General features: G+C 45.2%; 1 protein-coding gene across 2 annotated transcripts in view; it reads right to left on the reverse strand.

The window, feature by feature from the left end:
- PLXDC2 (plexin domain containing 2) overlaps positions 1–14065 on the reverse strand; it is a 234388-nt gene extending 220323 nt beyond the window's left edge. The window contains exon 1 of one of the 2 annotated variants that reach the window (XR_014517570.1): positions 12560–14051. Coding sequence is in view for 1 of the 2 variants with exons in the window: in XM_083467510.1 (XP_083323636.1) it covers positions 12560–12677 (118 nt within the window). In the remaining variant the exon portion in view is untranslated. Of the gene's footprint in view, positions 1–12559 lie in introns of both variants that reach the window. The other variant, XM_083467510.1, reaches the window with a different exon arrangement.
- Positions 14066–24457: the final 10392 nt, after the last annotated feature.

The raw sequence follows: 24457 nt of genomic DNA on the forward strand, positions 1-24457 counted from the left end.
AGAAAAGATAAAGAAACAAACATAAACAATTACTATATATTACACTTACATGTCAAATTAAAATATATAACTTCCAATAATTCTCATTATATTACTCATATTATATATATTCTTTGCACAGATTCATATTTTTTTGTTTTGTGTATGTGTGTGTATATAATCCAATATAATATTTTATGTATTTCTTGCGTACCAGTATCACTCTATTTCTGCAAGTATCTTATTGTTCGTACAGTAAGATTTTAGATATTCTTTGAATATTTTCCATTCCCTATATGCCTTCTGGTTTGACACTCCTCTAATTTTTCCAGTCAGAAAAAGGTCTGCTTCTAGGTTACTGCTGCCTTTCATTTAAAAGCATAAGAGCCAAAGGCCTATCGAGTTTAGCATCCTGTTCTCACAGTAGCCAATCAGACGCCTGGGAAATGCCTCAAGTTTCCCCACTTGTGATGCCAAGCATCCTGCTGTGACAGTGGAGGTAGCCATAGCTAAGCAAGCGATGGGCAGCAATACGTAAAGGTAAAGGGACCCCTGACCATTAGGCCCAGTCGTGGACGACTCTGGGGTTGCGGTGCTCATCTCGCTTTATTGGACTAGGGAGCCGGCGTACAGCTTCCAGGTCATGTGGCCAGCATGACTAAGCCGCTTCCGGTGAACCAGAGCAGCACACAGAAACGCCGTTTACCTTCCCGCCAGAGCGGTACCCATTTATCTACTTGCACTTTGACGTGCTTTCGAACTGCTAGGTAGGCAGGAGCAGGGACCGAGCAAAGGGAGCTCACCCCGTTGCAGGGATTCGAACCACCAACCTTCTGATCGGCAAGCCCTAGGCTCTGTGGTTTAACCCACATCAATAGCGCTGTCCTCAAAGAGGTTCCAGCCTAATAAGTATCAACAAATATTTGATTCAAGCATGAAACACACACACACTTATTTCAACTGCTAACACCTTGACCCTGTCAAGAAACAGGCCCAGTTTAATTTGAAACTCCTGCATGTTAACAGACGCCACAAATATCTGCCTAATCACCATTTCCCAACTGTAGTATGGCAGAATTGAATAGAGTTCTACATGTCAACTTGTCCATTCGAGATCTGCATGACTGATAGCCTCATAAACAAATTGTAAAGCTTCAACCGTAAATTTTACAAGAGAGTTACAAACAAACAAAAATTATTATTTTTTACAGGAGAGAATAAAATAAAGGTGGCAGCAGAATACTATCGATCTGAGAAATCGGTGAACTGAATCCTGTACTGCGCGGTGATGAATTATAAGTAAAGGATATATATAAGCAGTAATTAGCAAGGGTTTCCTGGCAATGGGCTACCTGGAAACAAAGGAACAGATGTCTGGGCAACTGCATACCTATATACTAGAGGATTTCATTAGCATCCAAGCTGCCATACTGAATACCAAATGGAGGAAACCTATGTGCTCAGATTTAAGTTACATATAAACTGAATCAGCAGCAGTACAAATAGAATGGCAAAGTTGTGTGAACATTCCTGTCAGATTATTGTCATCTAGGCTGCCCTCAAAAACAGTGATTGCTCAACCCAAACCAAAATATTCATTTTTCACTGATAATTGGCTCTCTAGGCATAAAATGATGTTCAGATTCCTAAGCACCAACACACTAGAAATGCTTTCAGGTTAAAAAAATGCTACTCGTAAACTTAAAAGACTGCTTTCAAAAAGTGGGATTACTATAGCAGAAATGTGTTGGTGTTTCTCATGTGTATGTGTATTGTGCACACATAAAGATATAAAATATAAGATCTGTATCAGCAGCAGCTTAAATTAAACCATAGCAACCATATTTCGTTAAAAAAAATAATGTATCACCTCAAAAGGCAACACAACAAAACTGAGGGGGTCTTACTATATATGAGAAAGGACTAACTGACATAGCATGGATCAGATCTGGGTTCTGGAGAATTTTTATTGGCCTCTAGCAGGTCTATTCAAAATTTAATGCAGGTAAAAAGATGTGTCCAGTTTTTTTTCATAAGTAAAAGGAGAGAGAAATTAAAGTTGTTAGAAGCAGGTATTTCCACACTATAATGTTACACCTCTTTTGAATTGTGTATGCAAGACATACACACAAAATATGTAGCACAGGCTGCATTCTGTTGATGACAGAGCAGAGAACTCTAGGACCAGAGACACATCTTACCAAATAAACTCAGCTCATCGCAAGTGTAACCATTCAGTATTCAGGGTTTCACTGCTACTGTATAGAGCATATATATTCAGATACAGTAACTCCACATGCACATAATGCTAAATCATTCTTTAGAATTGCAAGAACAAGCCTATACAAACCTTAAGGCTCATGAGCTTCCAGAAGCTTTTGCTTCCGTTCTGACTAAGCATGTCTGGCCAAACTGTGATAAGTCTTAACTATGGTTTACTCTAAAACAAGGCAACTTCAAAAACTGGTTTATGAAGCTAGCTTGTTTTAGACTTAACACTAAACTGGTTAAGCAAAAACAGAAGTGGAAATTTTCAGTCTCTTCACAGCTGCACTGGAGAAGATGAGGAAATACATGAGCCCAGGGCTCGCACAGAGCGTCATCCTTGTAACACTAAACCATGGTTTTGCATTGTGTGTGAATGCAGCCACTGTGTCTCTGAGCTCTATAGCTGGGAAACCCTAAATACTGAATGGCAGCAGCTTTATTAAGGAGCACAGATATCCATGATGGGCTGAGTGTATTTGGCAAGATACACTTCTGCCCCAACCTCCAGTTCACTTGCCTGGAGTAGAATGACTCAGAAAATGCAGAAGCTGGCCACATCCCTGCTTCGTATTATAAACTGCACATATTTTTACAGCATACACCTTCCCAAAATAAAGTCCAATCCCTACAGTTCTAATGTTAAAATAAAATTGTTTCATGTAAACATTGGATTCCTATGCTTTGGTACAATCCTATATTGTTTCCTGGGAATAAACCCAACTGAGACTTATTTTTGAGTAGGCACGTCTGGGATTGTGCCGTTAAATCTTTTCTTTCTTTGACTTCTGTTCATCAGTTTCAAAACAGCAAACATCATCCTAAGCTCCAATGACATGAGTCTACACAGCCAAGCAAGGAATGCGTTCAGTGGAATTATTCAAGTCTGTCTAGCAGTTATCTCATGGCCGAATTATTCTGCTCACTGTCAAAACAGCCTTTCTTGGAACCATTCTGATTTTAGTGCCTATAAATTATAGCACAATCCTAGCATACATTATTGAGACAAAACAATTGGCTACCTTCCTCTTTTTTTGGAACGAAACACACACAGTAGCTTATCTAGGGTAACAAGAGCAGTGTCCTAACAGCAGGTGCAAGGCCTGGAATACAAGAATGACTGCCACTGATTGAGGTAGTTAAAATCAATATAATTGCATGAATCTCACACATTCAAAGAGAAGTTTCACATTTATTTAGTTGTTGTTGTTGTTGTTGTTTTAAAAAAGATTAATGACATACAGGCAACCCCCATTTTAGATGTGACCAATATGTGAGCGATCTCACACACACACACACACACACACACATTATCGAACCTGTAAGTGACCCAGAAACTTTATAAAAGATGTCCCTAAAAGGGTGGAATAGGGGCAGGGTGAAGCAGAACAGAACAGAACAGAACAGAACAGAGTGTTTTCATTTATGCAGGGGTTACGTTCCAAGTCACTGTGCGTTTAAAGGAATGTTTCTGTTTGAGGACCTTTTCTCGTTTAATTTAGTATTTGTTTTGTGGCAGGGCAAAGGGGGAAAGAGAGACAGTGCACATATTTAATGCAAGATGAAGGGAAATGTTGTTGCTATTATTTCCTGGATGCTTGTTTGTGAGCTTGTCAGTGAATTTCTAAAATGAACTTTTTGGGGCTCTATGCCTGCCTGGATATCACATTGACTGACTCCATATCCTTACCCCAACCTGGAAGATATCCTTCCTGAACTCATCAATAAGAGGCTGATTATGATTCCCCTGGCATGGTGTACTCTGCGCAGAAACAGAGGCTATTACTTCACATTTTCAAAACAGAGTGATGCTGATGTGCCCTGGATCAAATGAAATAATCATTTTTGTCTGTTGGTTGGAATACTTTGCTCCTATAATCTAGAGGGGGAAAGTGTTTTGGACAATGAAGTGAGAGAAAACTGCACAGGACTGGAAGCAAATATTTGTCACATTTTAAAAGTTTCCGTGTGGTGGGGTTTGTTTGTTTGTTTTACAGTGGACGCGAAGGTGTAATCAGCACTAGAATTCAAAAACAGGTGTCATGTGGTATGGCTTAATTGCTAAACAAGAGGTACAGAGTCAATCTTGTCTGAAAGTCACGGTTAGGCCCTCTTACATGAGACCTTTTCCCCTGTCTATAGATGTATAGAAAATAATTGGCTTTCTTTGGTGAAGAAACAGTAGCACTCTGCACATGCATAATGACACCCCTTGCTAAATAAGTGGTGTACAGATCTTATTGTGATGAAAGCAGCGAGGAAAAAAGTTGCAGCCCGACCAAGTCAAAATGTTACCAGGCACCACGGACTGTGACTTTTCTTATTTAATTACAATTGTAAATCTGTAGCTCTAATAGATAAAAACCTCAGTGTGGTGGTGGTGGGGTCACGATATATGGTTCACACCCTGGCACATGTGTGATTTGTTAAGGCACTGCACACACATGGAAGCTAGAGCATTCTTAAAAGCTCTCTTTCTGAAAAAACTTCAGCATTTTTCCTAAGTCCTCAGAACAACTGGGAGTCTTAATTGCTGGCTTCGCTTCCAAACAAACATTCACTTCATCCAGTTTAACTTGCTCAGTGTTTAGTCTCACTGGTGCAAAGCAGGTAAAGCGAAACCTTTTGGCGGCCCAACTTCTGCCTCTCAGTTCCGGCAGCTGCCATGGCAAAAGCATCCATGATAAACCTTAACATGGAAAATCTTATGAACTGATTAGCTTGGGAAAGCAGGCTAATAATGTTCAAGTGCACAGAGGGGATCGCAAAGTGGCTTTGAGACTACTTATGCCTCCTGAAACTGCAGCAAAGGCAGCAGTTCTGCCCTCTAGTGGGTAAATGTTAGCAAGATGAATTTATTCACAGAGATTTCGCAATCAGATCCTAGTTAGTAATGCTAACAGTTCACAGCTTGATCTACAAGGAAGATTCATTTTGTGTTACAAACACCACACAGAAAGGCTAATAACAGCTAAGGCTGAAGAACAAAAAAAAATTGTCTCTCTGAAGAAGAAAAACTACAGAAAACCATGGCACAGTTATATAAGGAACAAACTACAGTATATGATGTATACTAATGCATATAAAAATGCCCCGATAATTTGTTTTTTGGGGGGTTAAAAAGGTGGTTTGAGAGGAGTGGGATTTAAAGCAGAGAGCAGAGGTGAAAGAGGGTGCTTAACCATTGTCCCACAATGTTAGCACATTTGCAAAGCTGAGCAGGGTTCGGGGGATCGTGTGTCGGGGGATCGTGTGTCGAGATTCCTGCATTGCAAGGGGTTGGACTAGATCATTCTTGGGGTCCCTTCCAACTCTACAATTCTATGATTCTATTCAAATTCTCTAGCAGCAATGATCATGTAACACAAATCCATAGTTTCGTGCTACATGGACAAGCTATAGCAACCCCAGCCAAAGTGTTGGGCTCACACACTTCCCTTCCTGTTTCAAAGAATGATGACTTGTTTCACATGAACAAAGAACCCTGGACAACCAGGGGTTATGAAGCTGACTTCTTTAATTAACCGGAATTCATTGCAAGCCAAGACTTCTGGATCATACAACACTTAAAATTCGCATTCCTAATCTGTCCTGACTCATTGCTTGGGTTCATTGTGTGTTGCCCACATAGCGTTCAACCTCACTTTAGTGTTACGTGGAAATGCAGCCACCAGCAAATTAAGGAAATGGCAGGGTCATGATGTTGCTCTGGTGTCACAAAACCTTCACAGACTCTCTGACATTTCAGGCATAAAATTTTGTGATATCAGAGCAACATACCCCATGGTTTTGGGGAGTGTTAATCTCAACCAACCGAAGCCAGAGTCCTGGCCCTGCAATTTTCAGGATTTTACCAGAGAGCCTGACAGCATCCAGTCAGGTTGCATTCTACCATTATGACTCCACCTCCACCCCCAATTTCTTTCAATTGTTCCTGGCACAATTACAAAGCTTTTGCTTTCCGAACCAAATTTGAATGCTGCAGGCTGTTGACGCCGTCTTCACAACTCTACAGCCACGTGAAAGCATCCAAATAATATCCAAAATGGCATGGGGGAAGGGTCCAAAAACAGGATATAGATTTGAGAGATTAGTCTGTGTTTATAATGCCCCCCCCCCCCGGAGTTAGGTACACTCAAATCCATTCATTTTAATGGGCTTAAACACTCCTAATGCTAGGCTGGATTGTGGCCAATGTATACATTTCAAACTAAAAGGAAATTAATGGGGAACTGAATATTGAACATATGAACGTGCCTTATGCCAAGTCAAGTCATTGGCCTGTCTGACCTAGTACTGCCTACTTCAGGAGTATGTTGGACTACAATTCCCATCATCCCTGATGATGCTGGACATGCTGGCTAGGGTTGATGGGAGCCGGAGTCCAACAGCACCTGGAGGGCACGGTGTTGGCTACCCCTGCCAGATTTTCTCAAAAGCAACGTGGTATTCTCCAGTTGTTGTGGGACCAACTCCCATCAATCCCAAGCAACGGGGTCAAAGCTCAGAATTGTAGTCCAGCAACATCTGAAATATATCACATTGGTTACAGCTGATCTAAAGCCGCAGACAGATCTTTCTGCCTGGCTCTGCATCCTGTATTAGCAACTGAACCTTGGACCACTTGCATGTAAAGCATGTACCTTACCACTCTGGCTTTCCCCCATTCATTCCTTGAGAATGAATGTGTGGTGTAGTGGTTAAGAGCGGTAGTCTCGTAATCTGGGGAACCGGGTTCGCTTCCCCGCTCCTCCACATGCAGCTGCTGGGTGACCTTGGGCCAGTCACGCTTCTCTGAATGCTCTCAGCCCCACTCACCTCACAGACTGTTTGTTGGAGGAAGGGAAAGGAGAATGTTAGCCGCTTTGAGACTCCTGAAGGAGAGTGAAAGGCAGGATATCAAATCCAAACTCTTCTTCTCCTTGGTGAACATGCAGGTATAAATATGATTACAATTTTTCTGGGTGGAAAAACCCATGTGCTTCTGTGGAAGGCAGAACCCACTATTTGTAAAGCCTTGCTCCTGGCACATCGCCCTGCTGTTCAGGTGTTATTGAATCACAATGTTACGTTGTGCAGTGATATGCTGCCTGGCACAACATTTAGAGTCTCAGAGCTACAGGGGTCTAGAGAGACAATCCTGCGCCGCTGGAGAAAATGCAAGATTTGACATTGATTTCTGTGGGAATAGGGGCTCCATCTTGATAGGCAATCAAGAAGCAGTCTAAACCTTTGCTGCTTAAATATTTTTTACTTAGCCTATTAAGGCCCACAGTATGAAGAAATCAATAGCGCTTAAAATGAATAAATATCAGTGGTATTAGTAAGTCAGTCTGTGCCGCTATGGTGGTAGATATTATTAAACTTATTACATTTACAATTATAAGAGCTAAATGACCATATCTGATGCAGAATAACTGTGTTCTCTTAAACTGACTGATTGGTTATTATCATTGATCAGCCATCATAGGAAAACTTTATTAGGTTATCAAGTGCTGAAGCTGGGATGGGAAACCTGTGATTCTCCATATGTTGTTGGTACTCCAGTTCCCATCATCCCTGACCATTAGCCATGCTGGTTGGGGCTGATGGGAGCTGGAGTCCAATAACATCTGTACCATCATAGATGTCACCACAGATGCCCCATTAAGTGCTAAAGCTCATCACTTAATGATCACCACCACTTCAGTTCACCATATTATCATATCTTCATAAAGACAGCAAGTATGTGACTTCTATATTTTCTCCTTAGCCTCGCCTAATACATATATTAGCACTCAGCATATTGACTTGTCATTTAGCAATTCCCAAGTTTACCTGTCAACCTCCTTCTCCCTCCCCCAGGCCTTCTACGGTATCTTTGGGCTGCCAAATCTGGCACAGAGCCACCAAGGTTTTTCAGGCTCATTAGTCTGCTTTTTACAGGTGTCAATTATTTCATAACATCTACTCACCTAGCAAATGGGAGTTCTTGCCTGGTTATATCTTATGTATCGTTAGTTCAAAGAGCTTAGTCTGATGTTAATTTGTTAAAAGGCCAGTAACAGGAAAGACTGTGATGAAGGAATCTGACACAGGGAGACACAAGTGTTGATTCCTTATAATTGATTTGGCTGCATTCTCTGTGGCCTTCCAGCCAAGGGCTCTGATATTAAAGGCAGCTGCCATACTTGCCAGACTATGTCCATCTAGCCTAGTGACTACTCTGACTGGCAGCTGTTCTTCAAACTGCTCTCCAACAGAGAGAGGTTTTCTGATGTGAACTCAGTGTGGCGTTAGAGGGGAAAGAGATTACAGTGAAAGACACACAGACGATGCCACGGGTGGCAAGTCACTGGTCAGAGGAGAGATGGCTTTAAATCCCAGGAAATGGATTTACCAGGTGGCCTTGCCCAGCTCATGAACCTCCAGCCTCCGTACTGGAAATGCCAATGGCAGCCATCCTTCATAGGCATTCATGTCTTTTTAAATTTTCATTTATGAATCGCTTCCCATAAAGCATCAATAGTCAAACATAAATATGATTTCTAAGCCAATACAAATAAAGAGTGAGATGCAAATCTCCACTTCAAAGACTTCTTGGAAGAGGAAGGTCTTCAACAGCAGGGAGTGCCTATGGTTAGGTCCTGCCACACTAAAATTCCCATTCCAACATGATGTTTAACAGACTTCCTGGAGAGATGGCATCTGCAGGAGACCCTGCCCGATGCAATGACTCACTGAATATATAAGGGGTGAGATGATCTTTTAGGTACGTGGTCCTGAGCTGTATAAAGCTATGTACACCAGCACTAGCACCTTGAACATACCCAGGTAGCTAATTGGCAGCCAGTGCAAGTGTTTCAGAAGCAGCCAGAGCTACATGATGGCGGTATTCTGCCCCAGTGAGAACCCCAGCCGCTGCATTTTGCACAGGCATCAACTCCCAATCAACTTCAGGGGCATCCCCACATGGAGCACATGGCAGTAATCTGACCTGGAAGTTACCGGCACATGAAGAACAGGGGTCAGGCTGTCTCAGTCCAGATTGCAGATGAAATTCTAAATTGTCACCAGTGGCCAGGCATCTTATTCCATTGCTCAGATCCTCTCACTCATTTATTACTCTGTGTGTGTGTGTAAGTTCATGAGGCTCCCTGGCAATCCCCATTCAGATATTGCCCTGGCTGAGACCAGCTTAGCTTTAACAATGTGACAGCATTATCATGTGCCCACAGACCATCCTCTGGCCCCCTAGCAAACTGTCTTTGGGCAAATATTAGCTTGCAGAAGGCAAAGATTCTGAAGGAGCAAAGAGGGATTCTTCTTTAAGACAATCTGATGGAAAGCAGATATTCAGAAGCACTTTAAAATTATGTAAGCCCTAATACGCTTTAATCACTGCTTTGTACTCACAATCAAGATTGATTCCCCTCAGCCCCACTTATGGCTGCGCGCTATGCAACTCTTAAACAGCGGTAATAATTGTGTACAAACGAGATATGGTGGTTTTTTCAGATTAGCCTTAGGTAAATGGGTAGGATATGTGCACTCTCACAGTTTGGCCCGATTTTAAGGTTCAGTATGCACTCTGTGTAGGTTAGGATGAGCACAGTGTAACAATTCTGCATAATGATTCTTAAGGTAAAACAACCTGAGCACCTAGCTGTCGATGTTAACAGATGCCACATAAAAAGGCCACATAATTATAGCAGCAACAACATCCGCCACACCATCAGGAGCTCATTCACTTGGACACCCTCCAATATTCCACACAACATCACTCATCGACAGCGACAGCCTTCTGGTGTCTACACAGGATGAACAGAACAGCCTCTAAAGATAAATGGACCCAGATTTGAAATCCGAAGCAGCAATGTTGAGAAAACTCATCATTCTTCATCCACCAAAAAAATCCTTCCAGTTGGAGATGCCAGTGCAATATGGTGGGGAAAGACCTTATTGGAAAATTTGATTCTATTCTCATTCAGGTCTTGACCAAGACCCAGGCTTGCTATGAATAGTCACTATTCTGATATGCCACAGGCATTCTGGACTTTTGGGATTTCATGCCCTTTTGCTTCTACGGTGCTTTTCCTCTCTGTATACTAGTGCATGTGTGCACACACTCATAGGTGCAACCTGCCAAACACATCTAACAGTGAGTGCAACTCCACAAAAACTAATGCCACCATAAATTCTTAGCTTTCAATATGCCACAATGCCCTTTGCTGCTCCCCACCACCCCCCACCCCCAGTGACAGACTAATGCTACAAACCTACAAACACTTCAGAGTAAGTCCCACTGAACTCAGAGAGATTTGCTGCTGAGTAAACATGCACTGGATTTGTGGAAAATACTGGGGGGGGGGGACATTATCCCATAGAATGCACACCACCTCCCCTAACTGCGTGAACAAACCTTAATAGCACAAAGCCTTTGATCTAGCCCTCTTCTCCCCCCCCCCCACATTTCCCTACCAGCTTAACAGCAGGAAATGAAAGGACAGGAAACAATATTGCTATATCTGAGAAGAATGTGAAACCTGTGTTCACTCTTTAAGGAAAAGCAACACCATCACCATTACATATTCACACCAGCCAATAATTTTTTTGTTTGCACCCTTGTAAGAACAGGAAACAGAACGGAAGGAATAGATGCTAGCTGCTGCTTTGGGCGCAAACCATCTTCTCACATAAAGAAGGGCAGAAAAGAACAGATTAGCACTTAAATAAAAGTGTGGGGCTTAATAGAGGGAGAAGCAGAGGCTCTGGAATCCGCTCTCCCCCACCATCCAATGCACAGATAAAAGAAGGCAAAGAAAGCCTACTGGGGCCTCTGTTTTTATCACACGTATGGAGATGGGAGAGTCCCAATGAAATGGTAAAGCTGCTTTGTAAGTGCACAAATGTTAACACTTCACATTCTACATTCTTGATGCAAGGATATATATTTTTCTGGCAAGGTTTCCATGTGCCTGTAGTAGCTGTATGGCAAGGAGAAGATAGAATGAGGTGGGCAAAACTTCATCAACTGAACTTCTACTTTCATAAGTAGATTGGAGGCACACAGAATTCAGCAACCCCACGCACAAGGAGAGACCGGATTGCCCATTCTGGATAGGCAGGCTGGTTTACAGGTGAAGATGCCAAGGCACTTGCTGCTGGACCAGGAAGCAAAGGTCTGCAGCCAGGACAGGTTACCTGCTCCCACGGAAACAGGCGGAATCCACTCAGTCCACAAGGAAAAAGATTCTGTACTCCTCTTTGGAGTCTGTTGAGATTTTCCTCTACCTCACTGCAAAGTCTGCCAGCAGCTGACCCTGAGCTATGTACCTAAGAACTCCTCAACCAGACAGGAATTCAACAGGTGTCTATTTCTCACCACATTCCAGAACGGTGGCAGAAGTTGCACCAGCCCTGACATTTTTAGCGGGCATGGCAAACAGCTCTTGAATAAGAGTTTCAAGGAACCAGATTAATCTGACACATCATTAAAATCACACAGAGAAAGCGCCTTGAAGACCTTACCATCCCACACCCCTCATCTAATGGAAGGATTCTTGACACACAAACCCATGGCTGCCCCCCACATTACACCCTTGGGGGACAATACTAATTTCCATCACTCAGGCAAGCATGTGCCAGGAGGAGGAGCAAGCAAGGTACGCTGTGCAAACAGTGGCAAGTGCAGTGGAATGATCCAGCTGAATCCAAACACACCGTGCCAGCCTACATGGCTGGAAAGGGCTATGACAGAATCATAGAATCATCAAGTCGAAAGGGACCACAAGGGTCATCTAATCCAACGTGGGGCTCACACAACAACCCTGAGATTAAGAATCTGGTGATCTGCCCACTGATGATAATGGATGTCAATTAGTCAGACTCTCAGTCATGCCTGGAACATCATTTGTTCCAGAAGCCATGGGGGGGGCCGCGGATTTTGGCCCTACAGGTGGAAACTGGTTGCAGTCCCCCAAGCCAAGAAAAAGAAACTCTGCACATGCTTCAAAGCCTCCTCCTAGCATAAAACTAAATCTCAGGGCTCAGAGAAATGGGTCCTCTCCTCAGTAAGGCGGGATCCTCTCACGCCAAAGATATTTAACCCTACTTAGTCATGGCAAATCTAGATTTATCACTTCGCCTGGATGAGGAAGAACCAGCCCCCCCCCCCCCCCCAGTGTTGCAAAGCGCAAGGCGGTAGTCGCCCGTGCAAAACTTCAAGCGCGACGGTGAACTTTGCCACTTAGCTTAACTCTGCCCACCAGCGCGCGCGCAGACGCACGCGCCCCCAGCCCGTCCAGGCCAGCCTCCTCTCCTCTCCCTTCCTTACCGTGGCTCTGCTTCGACTTCAGGGCGCCGGTGAGCTGCAGCCGGTCCGCCAAGCACTGCAAAAGTAGCAGCACTCCCGCCGCCGCCGCCACCTGGCTCCGCCGCCCCAGCTTCGCCATAGCGCCTCGCGGGCTGCGCGCTCGCCGGTCCGCCTCCCGCTGGACTCTCGGTGCGCCGCTTCGGGGAACGAAAAAAGCAGCAGCAGCAGCAGCGCTCGGGAGGAAAGATTCGCGCGCCTCCCTCCCCCTTCCTTCCCTTTAAATCCGGGGTGGAGGAAAGTCACTTTTTATTCCGATCCGATTTCATTGAGCCGGGCAGGAGAGGCGCCGACGTATCCCAGTCCCGACTGTCGCCGCCGCCGCCGCCTTTTTGTTTTTCCAGCCTGCGAAGCCAAAAGGCGATCTTAGTCCAACGGCATAATAACGAGGAAAGAAGGGCGTAAAAGGGCGTGAGTGCGTTTCCCCGCGGGCGGGAGTGTGAACAAGCGAAACCGAAATCAGAGCCGACCACTAAGTACCAAAGTCGCCCAAAAGCGCGGGGGGGGGGGAGTGCTTTAGCGTGCGTGTGTGTGATCCCCACCGAGTAACTCTCCCTTTCTTTGCTAAGCCTGAGCCGATCTCAAAGGGAGGAGGGGCGGCCGGCTTCAGAGCCGACGGCGATCCTTTCCCCAAACAAAACAAAACAAAACAAAACAAGAGCCCTTTCCCTGGGAGTGTCCCCGCCACACACGCGTCCTCCTCGCAGACCCTGCCCCCTTCCTCGCAAACTCCTCCAAGCCGTGACTTCCCGCCGAGCGGTCCAGTGGAGAAATCCAGGGGACAGAGTCTTAAAATGATTTCGGAGACAAAACAAGCCCTCTCGCTCTTCCTGCGCGAGGACGGGATGGAGCGGGGACGAGGGTGGCTCTCCGAGGAGCCTGAAGGAGGCCGGGTCCAGTCGCCCCCCCCCCCGCAATTGCCTTAAGGCGATTGCTTGAGATTAGGCTGGAGTCTTTCTCTTTTTTAAGAAGGCTGTCCAATTAAAAACCAAGCCAAAGGGTAAGGGCGGGCGAGGGGCTGGAGGGAAGCGCCTCCGAAGCCACGCCGAGGTGGTCTCTCGAGGGAAAGGGCGAAGCAACGCCCGGGCAGATGCTGGATGCGAAATAGTTTGGCTGCTTGGCCGCCGGGGGAGGCGGGAGCGGCGCGCTCGCTCGCTCGCTCGCTCGCTTCCCTTTGGCCAGGCAGCCGGTGCCTCGCACTGGGGTAATGGGGCTCGCCTCGCTCAAGTCGTAGCAGCAGCCGCAGCCGCCCCGCTCGCCCTCCTCCCCCCACCTTCCTCTGCCGGAAGCCAGCTGCCCCAGCCGATGCTCTTCCCCGGAGGAAGACGAGAGACCAGCAGGAGCCGGGAAAGGGGAGAGAGAGAGAGAGCGCTCGCCGCCGCCGCCGCCCGCGCCTCCTGCTGCTGCCTGGCGCTCCTCCTCGCAGCCGGCAGCGCTGCCTGGGCGCCTCCGCGCGACTCTGCCTCGCTGGGTTTGGTCTCCCAGCAGAGACGGGTCACACGCGCCCCTCCCTCCCTCCCTCCCTCAGCCTGCGCGGAGGGAGAGCCAGAGAGAGGCATCGCTCCTGCGCGGCGGGAGAGGGAGCAGCCGGAGGGCTCCCCCAAACGAGCGCATGGGACCGGAGGGGAAATCCTCTCCGAGGAGGATTGAGCGCAGCCGAGAGAAGCCTTTCGAGGAGCTGCCGTGTCCCCTGGAAACCCCCGTCCCAGCTCTGCCTGCCGTGGGGCTCGTGTCGCCCTTTAAAGCGCGCGGGAAACTAGAAATGTGGGGACTTTGGGTTATCCTCAGGCTGAATTCCGAGCCTTTTCACAATCTGGTGGCGGGAGAGAGGGGAATCAGCTGCGAGGGAGGAAATAAAAGGAGCTGCTCGCCTTTCCTATGGCCAGGCTACACAGCTGCTGTTTGCAGCCCAGTCTGAACGCCTCCTCGCCAACCCCGTCGATGGTTTCTTAGGCACCCCCCTCTCTCCAAACCTGCTTCGCCCCGGGACGTGCCTATAACTATAACTCGTGGTTCTGATGTCCCAACGCTCCCACGGGGCACATTTCATTCAGGCGGAGGAGGGGGTCGTTGGCTAACGGCCAACAGGCAGAAAGGACTGTCCAACAATGCGATTATCCACACACAAGCATCTGATCCATGGATTAACATCAAAATCCTTGCATTAAAGCTCACTCCTAAGGAACCAGTGGGTCATTAGGCTTTCAGATGCACTTTGAACAAAGAGATGTTCAAAGGGAAAGCTGCTTTTAATAACGCTGCTTTTGCAGGTACTATTGGTCTGGGTCTCATCCAGCATCTTTTCAGTACACCCAGTTAGGATTCAGCAGTCCAGTTGTACACTCTTGGGTATTCAGCATTAGCTTAAGGCGTGCAATAATCACATGCCCACTTTTGCAGCATCTTCATAGCATCCCAAGTCACTCTCTTTATCATACCCTCCAAGTGTTTACTTGTGTAATACGCCCTACCAGATCTTGCAGAGAAGCACTTCAGAGAGGGCCAAATCATCATCATTAGACTTAGTTGATGATATCTTAATTGACCCTCATGGCTCACTCCTGAGGTTGAGCTGCAACATGGAAGCCATAGGAAATGTTTCAATGTGGTTATTCAACCAGTGGCGGACTTTGGGCTTCACAGGCACCCTGTGTGACGCTAACATTCAGGCCACCCTCCCCACCTCTCGCACTCCATTTGGGCAGTCCCTCCAGGGTACTACGCAGTGCATCCACACAGGTCACACTACCGTAAAACTGCCTGTATATTCAACCATACCACAGTAACTATAGATGAGAATGAAGAGACCCTCACCGGTTAACCATCTAATGTAATGATGACAGCAGGTGACTGACAGATAGGTGGTCCTGCCCACCTATCAAAGTTGACCCCTGGGGGTAGGAGGAGAGGTATGATTTAGTAGTTTGTTCCCAGCAAGAAACTATTAAGCAGAGAGTTCAGCTGTGCACTCTGCAAGGATTTGTTCCATGCTGGCAAAACAGCACCCAATAGGATCTGCTCATCAGCAGATAAGCAGAGGGTTCAGTCTTGTTCTTCAGCACCCAGCAGGGTTGAAACCTGACACACACACCCATCAAGTGATGGGCTGGTCTTCAGAAGATTGACAGGTGGTCCAATGTGGACCCTCTGGTGGTGCAAGATTGGCCTGTGGGCCAGAGGTTCCCTGCTCCTGCAGTAGACGTGGAATAGATGTATTGCACATCTGTATTCCTGCCTGTGTTGTCAGGGGGATCCAACAGTGAGCATCTCTTGCATGCAACAGCTGCTGCATGGCATCTCTGCTATACAGCGCTATACACGACTCCCATGTGTTGGCTGTAATGTAAAAATCAGCCATCAGTTCACTGTTGCATACCAATACTATGGCATTCTATTCACTTGTATGCTTTTGAGAATATCATCCTTAGTAATTAACAAGACCATTCACCTTTCAAATTGTAATTATATAAATAGGGCTGCAGTGCTTCAAACGTAACAGCTAAATACAGTCATACATTAGCCCAGAAGGATAAGCAGCAAATCAGATTTTATCTAAGCAAGATGTTTAAAGTTGCATCAATCTTATAATTAATTGTTTTACCCTTTCATGCTTTGGCATTCTGGCGCACTGAAGCAGAACTCTTAGCCTCTGTTGTCCCTTGATCTCTCTGGTTATTCACTGTGAAACACGATGGATTTTTGTTTACAGGTTTGGATTTTTATCTGAAAGGATTTAAATTGATTTAAATTGGCAGAGTGGGGAGAACAAAAAAACAAAAACAAAAAAAAGGAATATAACCACAGTACGCCTCTGATATGCCAGACGCAAATGTGCACACAGAGATGTGGCTCCATGAATTAAAACAATCAAGGCAGCTTGCGACAACAAGAAATACACAATATAAAGCTGTAAGAGCCCTGGCATTCAATGCCCCCAAGTAAGAAACGTGTGCACAGATATGCATACTGACCATACCATCTGAGTTATTGGTGAGAAACGTGGGGACAGCATCTGTCTGAAGGGATTCTATATGAGAATAGATATATGCATGGGGGGCTCCCTCCAGGGTGATGGAAACTGAATTAGAGGTTCTGAACCCATGGAAGAAATCCTAAATGTTGAGGGAGTGGAGAGGCATTCTATTCAATTCACATTGAACGGTGAAGCTACTTAATCTGTACTCTCCAAAACAATGCAAGAACCAAAGCGTAGTCATCCCATTGAAATTTGCACTTCTCCAGCTTTTGTGCAATGCAGTTCTCCAAGCAAGTAATGTGTAGAAAAATACATACACTGGGGTAAAGTGTGCATAAAAAATGCATTCTATTAGTGAAAATAATGTACCAAAATGCATTATATAACTGGGAAACTGCTTCGCAAAAATGTGTTTATTGAGCAAAATTGCATGCAAACATGTATACTGTATTAGGATAAACTTGCACCAAAATGCTAATGAATTTTTATGAGGACTTTTTAAAAAATTAAAATTTTTGAACTGAATTTAAGGCCTCAGAGGATGGTCTCAGGGTCTGGGTAGGTTCATATGGAGAAAGGCAGTCCTTGAGGTATTGCTGTCATGAGCCATTTAGGGTTTGATAGATAAAAAAACAGCACTTTGAATTGGGCCCAGAAAATAATTGGCAGCCAGTGCAGTGCAGAGTCGGTGTAATATGCTCAAATCGTCTTGCCCCTGTGTGCAACCAGGCTACTGAATTCTGCACCAGCTGAAGTTAAGGTAAGCAGTTCTGCCCCACCAACAGCTACTGAATATTCCCTTTTGTATGTCCAATACAGTGGTACCTCAGGTTAAGAACTTAATTCGTTCTGGAGGTCCGTTCTTAACCTGAAACCGTTCTTAACCTGAGGTACCACTTTAGCTAATGGGGCCTCCCACTGCCGCCGCACCCCCATTTCTGTTCTCATCCTGAAGCAAACTTCTTAACCCGAGGTACTATTTCTGGGTTAGCGGAGTCTGTAACCTGAAGCGACTGTAACCTGAGGTACCACTGTACCCACAGGTACTGTGGGTACTTAACACCTGAATAGGGCTAAGTTAAACAAAGACCAAGAGACAACAGATAAAAGCCCAATGAGTGTAGAAAACATATTCCAAGCTGCAAAAACAAATCAAAACACTAATAAACGTCATATGTAGCAGGAAGCTTTGATTATGTTTTTGGCAAATGTTGGGGTTCTGCTAAGGTTCCAGCAGAATGAACTTCACAAATTCTTTGCAACATGCTCATCTTCCAGGCCCTCCCTTTCTTCTTTCCACTAATGCTTCAGACAGTTACCTGCTTACTGTTACAAAGCCAACAACCCAGGAGTCCATTTAACATCTTTTCATTTTTAGATGTTGTACGTATGACTTTGAAAATAGTGACTCGTATCACTATTAAACAATCCACTACCGTTTATTGAGATGTGCATGCTTTCTCTTGTTACAATACATAAAGCAGAGCATGCACTGTTAATTTTGCCATTGAAGAGAGAAGAAATTGTCAAGTGTCCTGGGATCCCCCAAAGTCTTTCAGCTTCTTCCTTCTCTTGCTAGTAGATCCGGAGAAAGATGGCAGCTGTTACGCTTCTCGAAGCCTGTTTGGTCTGTTAATGCAACATTAGCAGATTTATCTTTTTGAAAGTGAAATTCTTAAAGTGGGAAGTAATTGGTTTGATACGTTTAAAGAACACCTGCTGGGATAATTACCCATCTATCTCACACTGAGGATGAGAAGATGAATGAAATAAGAATTGCAAAAGCTTTATTGGCGCAATGTAAGATCAAGGATATTTGATGTCAAGGAATGAGTTCAATGTCTGTTTCAGAAATTAAGAGCCCACCTTCCGAAGTTGCCAAAGGGTTTCCATTCATACAGTGGTACCTCGGGTTACGAACTTAATTTGTTCCAGAGGTCCATTCTTAACCTGAAACTGTTCTTAACCTGAGGTACCACTTTAGCTAATGGGGCCTCCTGCTGCCACGCAATTTCTGTTTTCATCCTGAAGCAAAGCTCTTAACCTGAGGTACTACTTCCAGGTTAGCAGAGTCCGTAACCCAAAGTGTTTGTAACCCGAGGTGTTTGTAACCCAAGGTACTACTTTATTTACCACCAGAGGTTCAACTGCACATGTTGTCAGTCTTCCATGGGACACAGGATTAGGAAGGACTGAAGCGCTTTGGCCTTACCATGCATTCTTATTCTATTAAAATAGAATGTGGACATGGGTGGCACTGTGGTCTAAACCACTGAACCTCTTGAGCTTTCTGATCAGAAGGTCGGCAGTTCGAATCTGCACGATGGGTGAGCTCCCATTGCTCTGTCCCAGCTCCTGCCAACCTAGCAGTTCAAAAGCATGCCAATGCAAGTAGATAGGTACCGCCGCGGTGGGAAGGTAAACGGCATTTCCATGTGCTCTGGTTTCAGTCACAGTGTTCCGTTGTGCAGAAGCGTTTTAGTCATGCTGGCCACGTGACCCAGAAAGCTGTCTGTGGACAAACACCATTTCCCTCAGGCTGAAGCGAAATGAGTGCCGCAACCTGATTGGACTTAACTGTCCAGAGGTACTTTACCTTTACCTACCTATTCTGTGAAAGGAATTCAAAAAGTTAAGACAGCCTCACCCTTCCAGGTCCAGTCGGAGCAACACACTGCCCAAATTGACAGCGCATAACAAACAAGGAGTTGCATTAAATAGACTAGAGGAGGAAAACCACAGACCCTCCAGGCCTTTCTATCAGGCCTCAGATATTGTTTAGCTTGCCTGGAATGTGTCCTTGAACACTGATAGTATAGGATGGCTCTGAAAAATTTCAAGAGGCCAACATACAAACAAGCAAACAAACAAGGCAATGCACACCCCATGGTACGTTGGGAAGTGACTGGAAAGAAGGAAGGATACTATAGATAACAGCAAATGTGGAGAGGAAGGAATAAAATAGGACATGGGGTGATAAAAGAGGGTATACAAGTACCAGGGTTAAGGGGCAGAGGTTATAAAAGGTCCGGCTTCCTTCTAAAGGCCTTAAAAGTCTCAGGCAATACAGTAACTTCCACAGCTGTTTATGATATCCGTCTTCAGGACCATAACACTGGTCAAGTTCCAAGCAGACAGAGACTGCTTAGGCCTGTAATTTTATGGTCAGCTTTAGGGAGCATTAAGATTACTTTGGTTTAATGTTCTGACATCTTCTGTGAGTGTAACTCTCAATTCCTGGGTTAAAACTCCCATTGAGGTATTATTATTTCCTTGCATTTAGTATATATGTTTGTTTAAGAGCTGTAAGCTACATAACTCTATAGTTTGGTCCTGAAACTTACATTAAACAGCTGATGCATGTATTTGCTTTCCAAAATATGCATCAGGGCCAATACACACCCAACCCACATGTGTGTGTGATTACTTTATGCATGCTTTTTTAAGAAAAACAAAAGTAAGAACTTCCATGACACAAAAAAGTAATGCGACAATTGCCCCTCAAATATGGACCCAGGTTCAAATTCCTTCTTCTGTGGCCTTCCTGGGTGGACTTGGGCATGCTCTTGTGTCTGAACCTCAGTTTGCCACCTATAAAATGGCCCTAGTGTTACAAACATGGCATGATGGCAAAAAAACCCCAAGATCAAATAAAATAACTTCTTAGTGAACAAAACTGTAATTGCCAGCTGTTTTCATAAATGTTTGAATAAAACACTCTTATGATTGGTGTTTTGAAGAATGTGCTTGCTATCTTCCTCCTCTGCTTTTCCCCAAATATAACAAACAGCATCCAGGCTATGTTAAGTCGAATACCCTAGGGATAAATTCCTACCAATTAAGAACTGGGCTCAAATTCTTCCAACATTGCTCTCGCCCTTCATTGCTTCTTGCTTTCCCTGTTAACACCATCAATCACTGGGGGGGAGGAGCGGAGAAATCCTTGCCTCAGGTTCTTGCACTGCACTGTGCACTGCTAACTTCACTGTCTCTCCATGTGTCCAGCGGAATTTCTATTTGCTGTGTCATCTTGCATCTGGAAGCTATCCCCTGTTTTACTGTCATTCCACCTTTATTTCTTCCCACCACAGTAAACTGCCATAGATTATAGCTTTGCAAACTGTTTTTGACATATAAACATCCATTGCTGGGGTGAGTTGTTCCCCCAGCGTTCAACCATTCTCACAGCGGTAACAGTAGCAGAGGCAGCCACCAGTAGTTCATGGGTCAAAACCAGCAGCAGTCACTGTGTGAGGAGGACTGAGTGGGAAGAGAAATTCCTGTCCATATTTTTCAGCCAGGGGTAGGTAACTATGTGGCCCTCCAGAACTCCCTCTCCCTCCCTCTCTCTGGCCCTTGGAGCTCTCACCAGACCACACCCCATACCAGCCATACTTCATGCCCTCTTGAAGTGTTTTTCTCCGTCTGGAATGTGTCCTCATTCTCTGATATTGCCTCTTGGTTGCCTGGGTGGAAGATAGGGGTGTGAATGTATGGAGAAATCAGAGGCCAAAAAAACACACCAAAAAAACCCAACCCCCAACCCAACCCATTAGTTGCTTTGTTCGCCTTTATTGCTGGCATTATGTCCCCCACAGAAGGTTGTGCAGAAGGGAAATGCATCCCTTGGTCTGAAAAAGGTCCTCCACCTCTGCTTTAAGGAGTGGGAAGCAAGAGTGAGGGTGGGGGAGCAGCATGCAAGTCCGCAGTGGGCATTGGAGAATGCAAGCACACAACTGGATCAATCATCCCAGGACACATCAGCAGCAATGACTGTTCCATCTCAGCTACAGGCTTGCACACTGCTGGCTGCAGTGGCAGAGGAAACTGCTCAGGTGCCTGGGGCGCCTGGCTCCTCCCACTCAGCCACCCTACAGCTGGGGGGGGGAGGCAGCGGGTGGACCGTTTGGGCAGCATGGAGCCTGCACGCGCTCAAAACCACATCGTCTCTCCCAGGAGAAACGTGTGGCTCGGGCGCGCTGCAGGCCCCGCAGTAAGTGCCACCCAGCATTTTGTCACCCCCCTCAGTGGTGACACCCAGGGCAGACCGCACCTACCGCACCCCCTTCCTCCGCCCCTGGCTGGCTGTGACTCCCCCTGCCTCCAGGTGCCTAAAAGGAATTCTGCTCCCTTTCTGATGACTACGAAGCAGCTGGCAACTTTGCCTAGCAAACCACTTCACCAGCCACTGTTGGGCAGCTGCTCTTTCTGCCTGCAGGAAAAGGGAATGCTCTGGCATGATTCTGGATGACTCAAAACTCTTTGCATTGCCTGAAGAGATCATTCCCCTGCCCCCTTAACAGTTGCTTAGAGGGAGGGCAACCTCTGAAAGGTACAAGCCGTGGGAGCCACGAGAAGTGAGTTAGTTTGCAGGACTCTTTCCATTTCCACACATTTTTGTTTTGTTTAGCATGAACTCTTGGGGGGTTTCAGTTTCAAGTGGGCAAACTGGCCTAGATGCCAATTCTCAACCTTCCCCAGACCCCACACCCCGGTACCAGCGTTGTAGTAGGCCAGATGCTGGTTACAATCTGCTTCATTGCAGCACTGGTTCAGAGCTGGCTGCAGAGGCTGACAAGGTCAGGCCCTTTATCAACAGTGCCACCACCATCACGTTAGCTACAACATCTCAAGAAGGTCAGAGGCAGTGTGAATGAATGTTTGATATACAACACTCTTCTCCTGCTGGTCAAGGGAACTCACTGAGGCTGTTTTGCCCAGGGTTCTCCCAAACCCTAGTGTTTGCATTGCATACACCTGTCATAAAATGTAGGCAACTCCTAATTCCAAGAGACACCTATTTCATTTTGGCTTTCTGGTGGTCCTTAACTACCTCATATATGATTGGTCCAGCTCAGTAGGCTCCATCCTGACTTGCAGCAGCTAGTGGCTTTCTACCCAGAAATACCAGGATTCAAACCCAAACATGTGCCTATGAGATGGCCAAATCAGTTCTTCATTTTTCTAATCCTAAATTCAGTTTGCTACGGTTCTGCGTATTTTCTTTATTGTTTAAAAAAGAAATTCTCATTAAAATCCGTCAAGTATTTTTATGTGCTTTTGCCTCAGATACACGTTTTTGCAAGAAATTTCCCACTAATATAATCGATCTTTATATGTTATTTTCACTAATAGATGCAGTCTATGCACACTTTCCATCAACGTACACATTTTTGGTTGAAGAACTACACTAAAAAATTCAGTGAAGTGTGAACTTTGAAGGAGAGCTATGTTTTGGTTTGCATATTGTTTCAGCAAATGCGGATTTGCTAGGCTGGTATTACAATGTGAACTGGACTGGATTTTTCTCCCATTTCTAGTTGTCACTAAGCTTGTCCCAGTTTTTTTACTGAGACGTATGTGGGGTGCCCCGACAAAAACTCAATTGCTGGCATTATCTGATTGCAGCCCCGAGTTCCCAAAAAACAGAACCATCTGACAAAACTGAGAGGTGCATTCATTTTTCCAGGCGAGAGACTAGTGACTTGCCTCTTGCTTGAAACCATGTATGTCTGCTGCAGCTCATTACAAGAAATGCCAGTCACAAAGCAGATAGAAGTGCCAGCATTTTCATCTGCAGTCGGATTCCTGGGTTTCAATGAACCCAGAACGGCAGCTGCTTTCTCACTACTCAAGGTCTGTGCCCTTGTGGAAATAACTACAATTCAGATGGTGTCCTTTCTGCAGGAAAGTGCAGTTTGGGAAACCTGGGCCACAGAGGAACGTGGATTCTGATGGTGGATTAGGTTTGTTTGTGGTAGCTCCAAGTAAGGTTGCTGCCAGACAAGGACTTAATTTGCAAGGTTGTTGCAAATGGCTCATAGGGTTGGGCTTGGTTTTTTTCTTTTCTTTTTTAACTTACTGGATTTTTTCTGGAAAGAGTAGATGTGGATCAAACAGGGGCAGTGGAATATGGGCTGGCATTTTGATGCAAACACTTTCATGTGGATGCACAAAGAGGACCAATCCCATAATAAGCACTTGTATGGAAGCACCCAAGAAGATCCCACCACATGAGGCACGGACACATACATCAGGTCTTAATATGTGTTTGGTAAGTTAATTTTGAAACAGAATTAGTTCCAGTTCACATCCTCCAAAAAGTAACTAATTCAATTCCCAATTCATTCACATGGTCCTTGGCATTCCTTCCCCTCACACCCTTCAGAATTTTACAAGCTGCTCTGCTAAAGTATAAATTATACTTAAGACAACTAAGAAAACACCAACATACTTTATCAATCAAAGAGCTCAGATTTCAGGCCAATTCATGAGTGGCGATGTATATAGAACCACAGAATCACAGAGTCGGAGGGGGCCACAACGGCCATCTATTCCAACCCCCTACAATGCAGGAATGATTTGCCCAACATGGGGATAAAACTCACAACTCTGGGATCAAGAGTCCTTATGCATCTACATATATAAATGTGCACTATCTTCTCCAAGAGGAGTTACTCACATCAGCTTATAAAATATTAAAATAAACACAACAATAACAACAAATCTTAATTAAACTAAAAGCAGCATCAAGAAACAACATCATAAAGGACAAAAGAAAAGCAACAATTTGTAGGTAAATTACATTAAGCAACAATGGAATCCAAAGCTTGTTTTAGAAGAAATCATGTCAGATGTTGATGGAATACAAAAAAGGAGGGAGGGGACCTAACTCCTTGGGGAAGCGAGTCCCATAGATTAGGCATCACCATACAGAAAACCCTCTTGGGGTATTACAACAAGTTGTGCCTCAAGAGGCAATGGGACACATCAGAAGGGCACAGCAGCTGATCTTTAAAGGATGAGCAGATGTTCATAGGAGGAGACAATCCTTCAAGTGGCTCACTGTACAGATATACAGATAGCTTCCATACAGGAAAGCCATG

Source organism: Podarcis liolepis (genome assembly GCF_965112155.1).
Source record: "Podarcis liolepis genome assembly, chromosome: 12".
Lineage (NCBI taxonomy): Eukaryota > Metazoa > Chordata > Lepidosauria > Squamata > Lacertidae > Podarcis > Podarcis liolepis.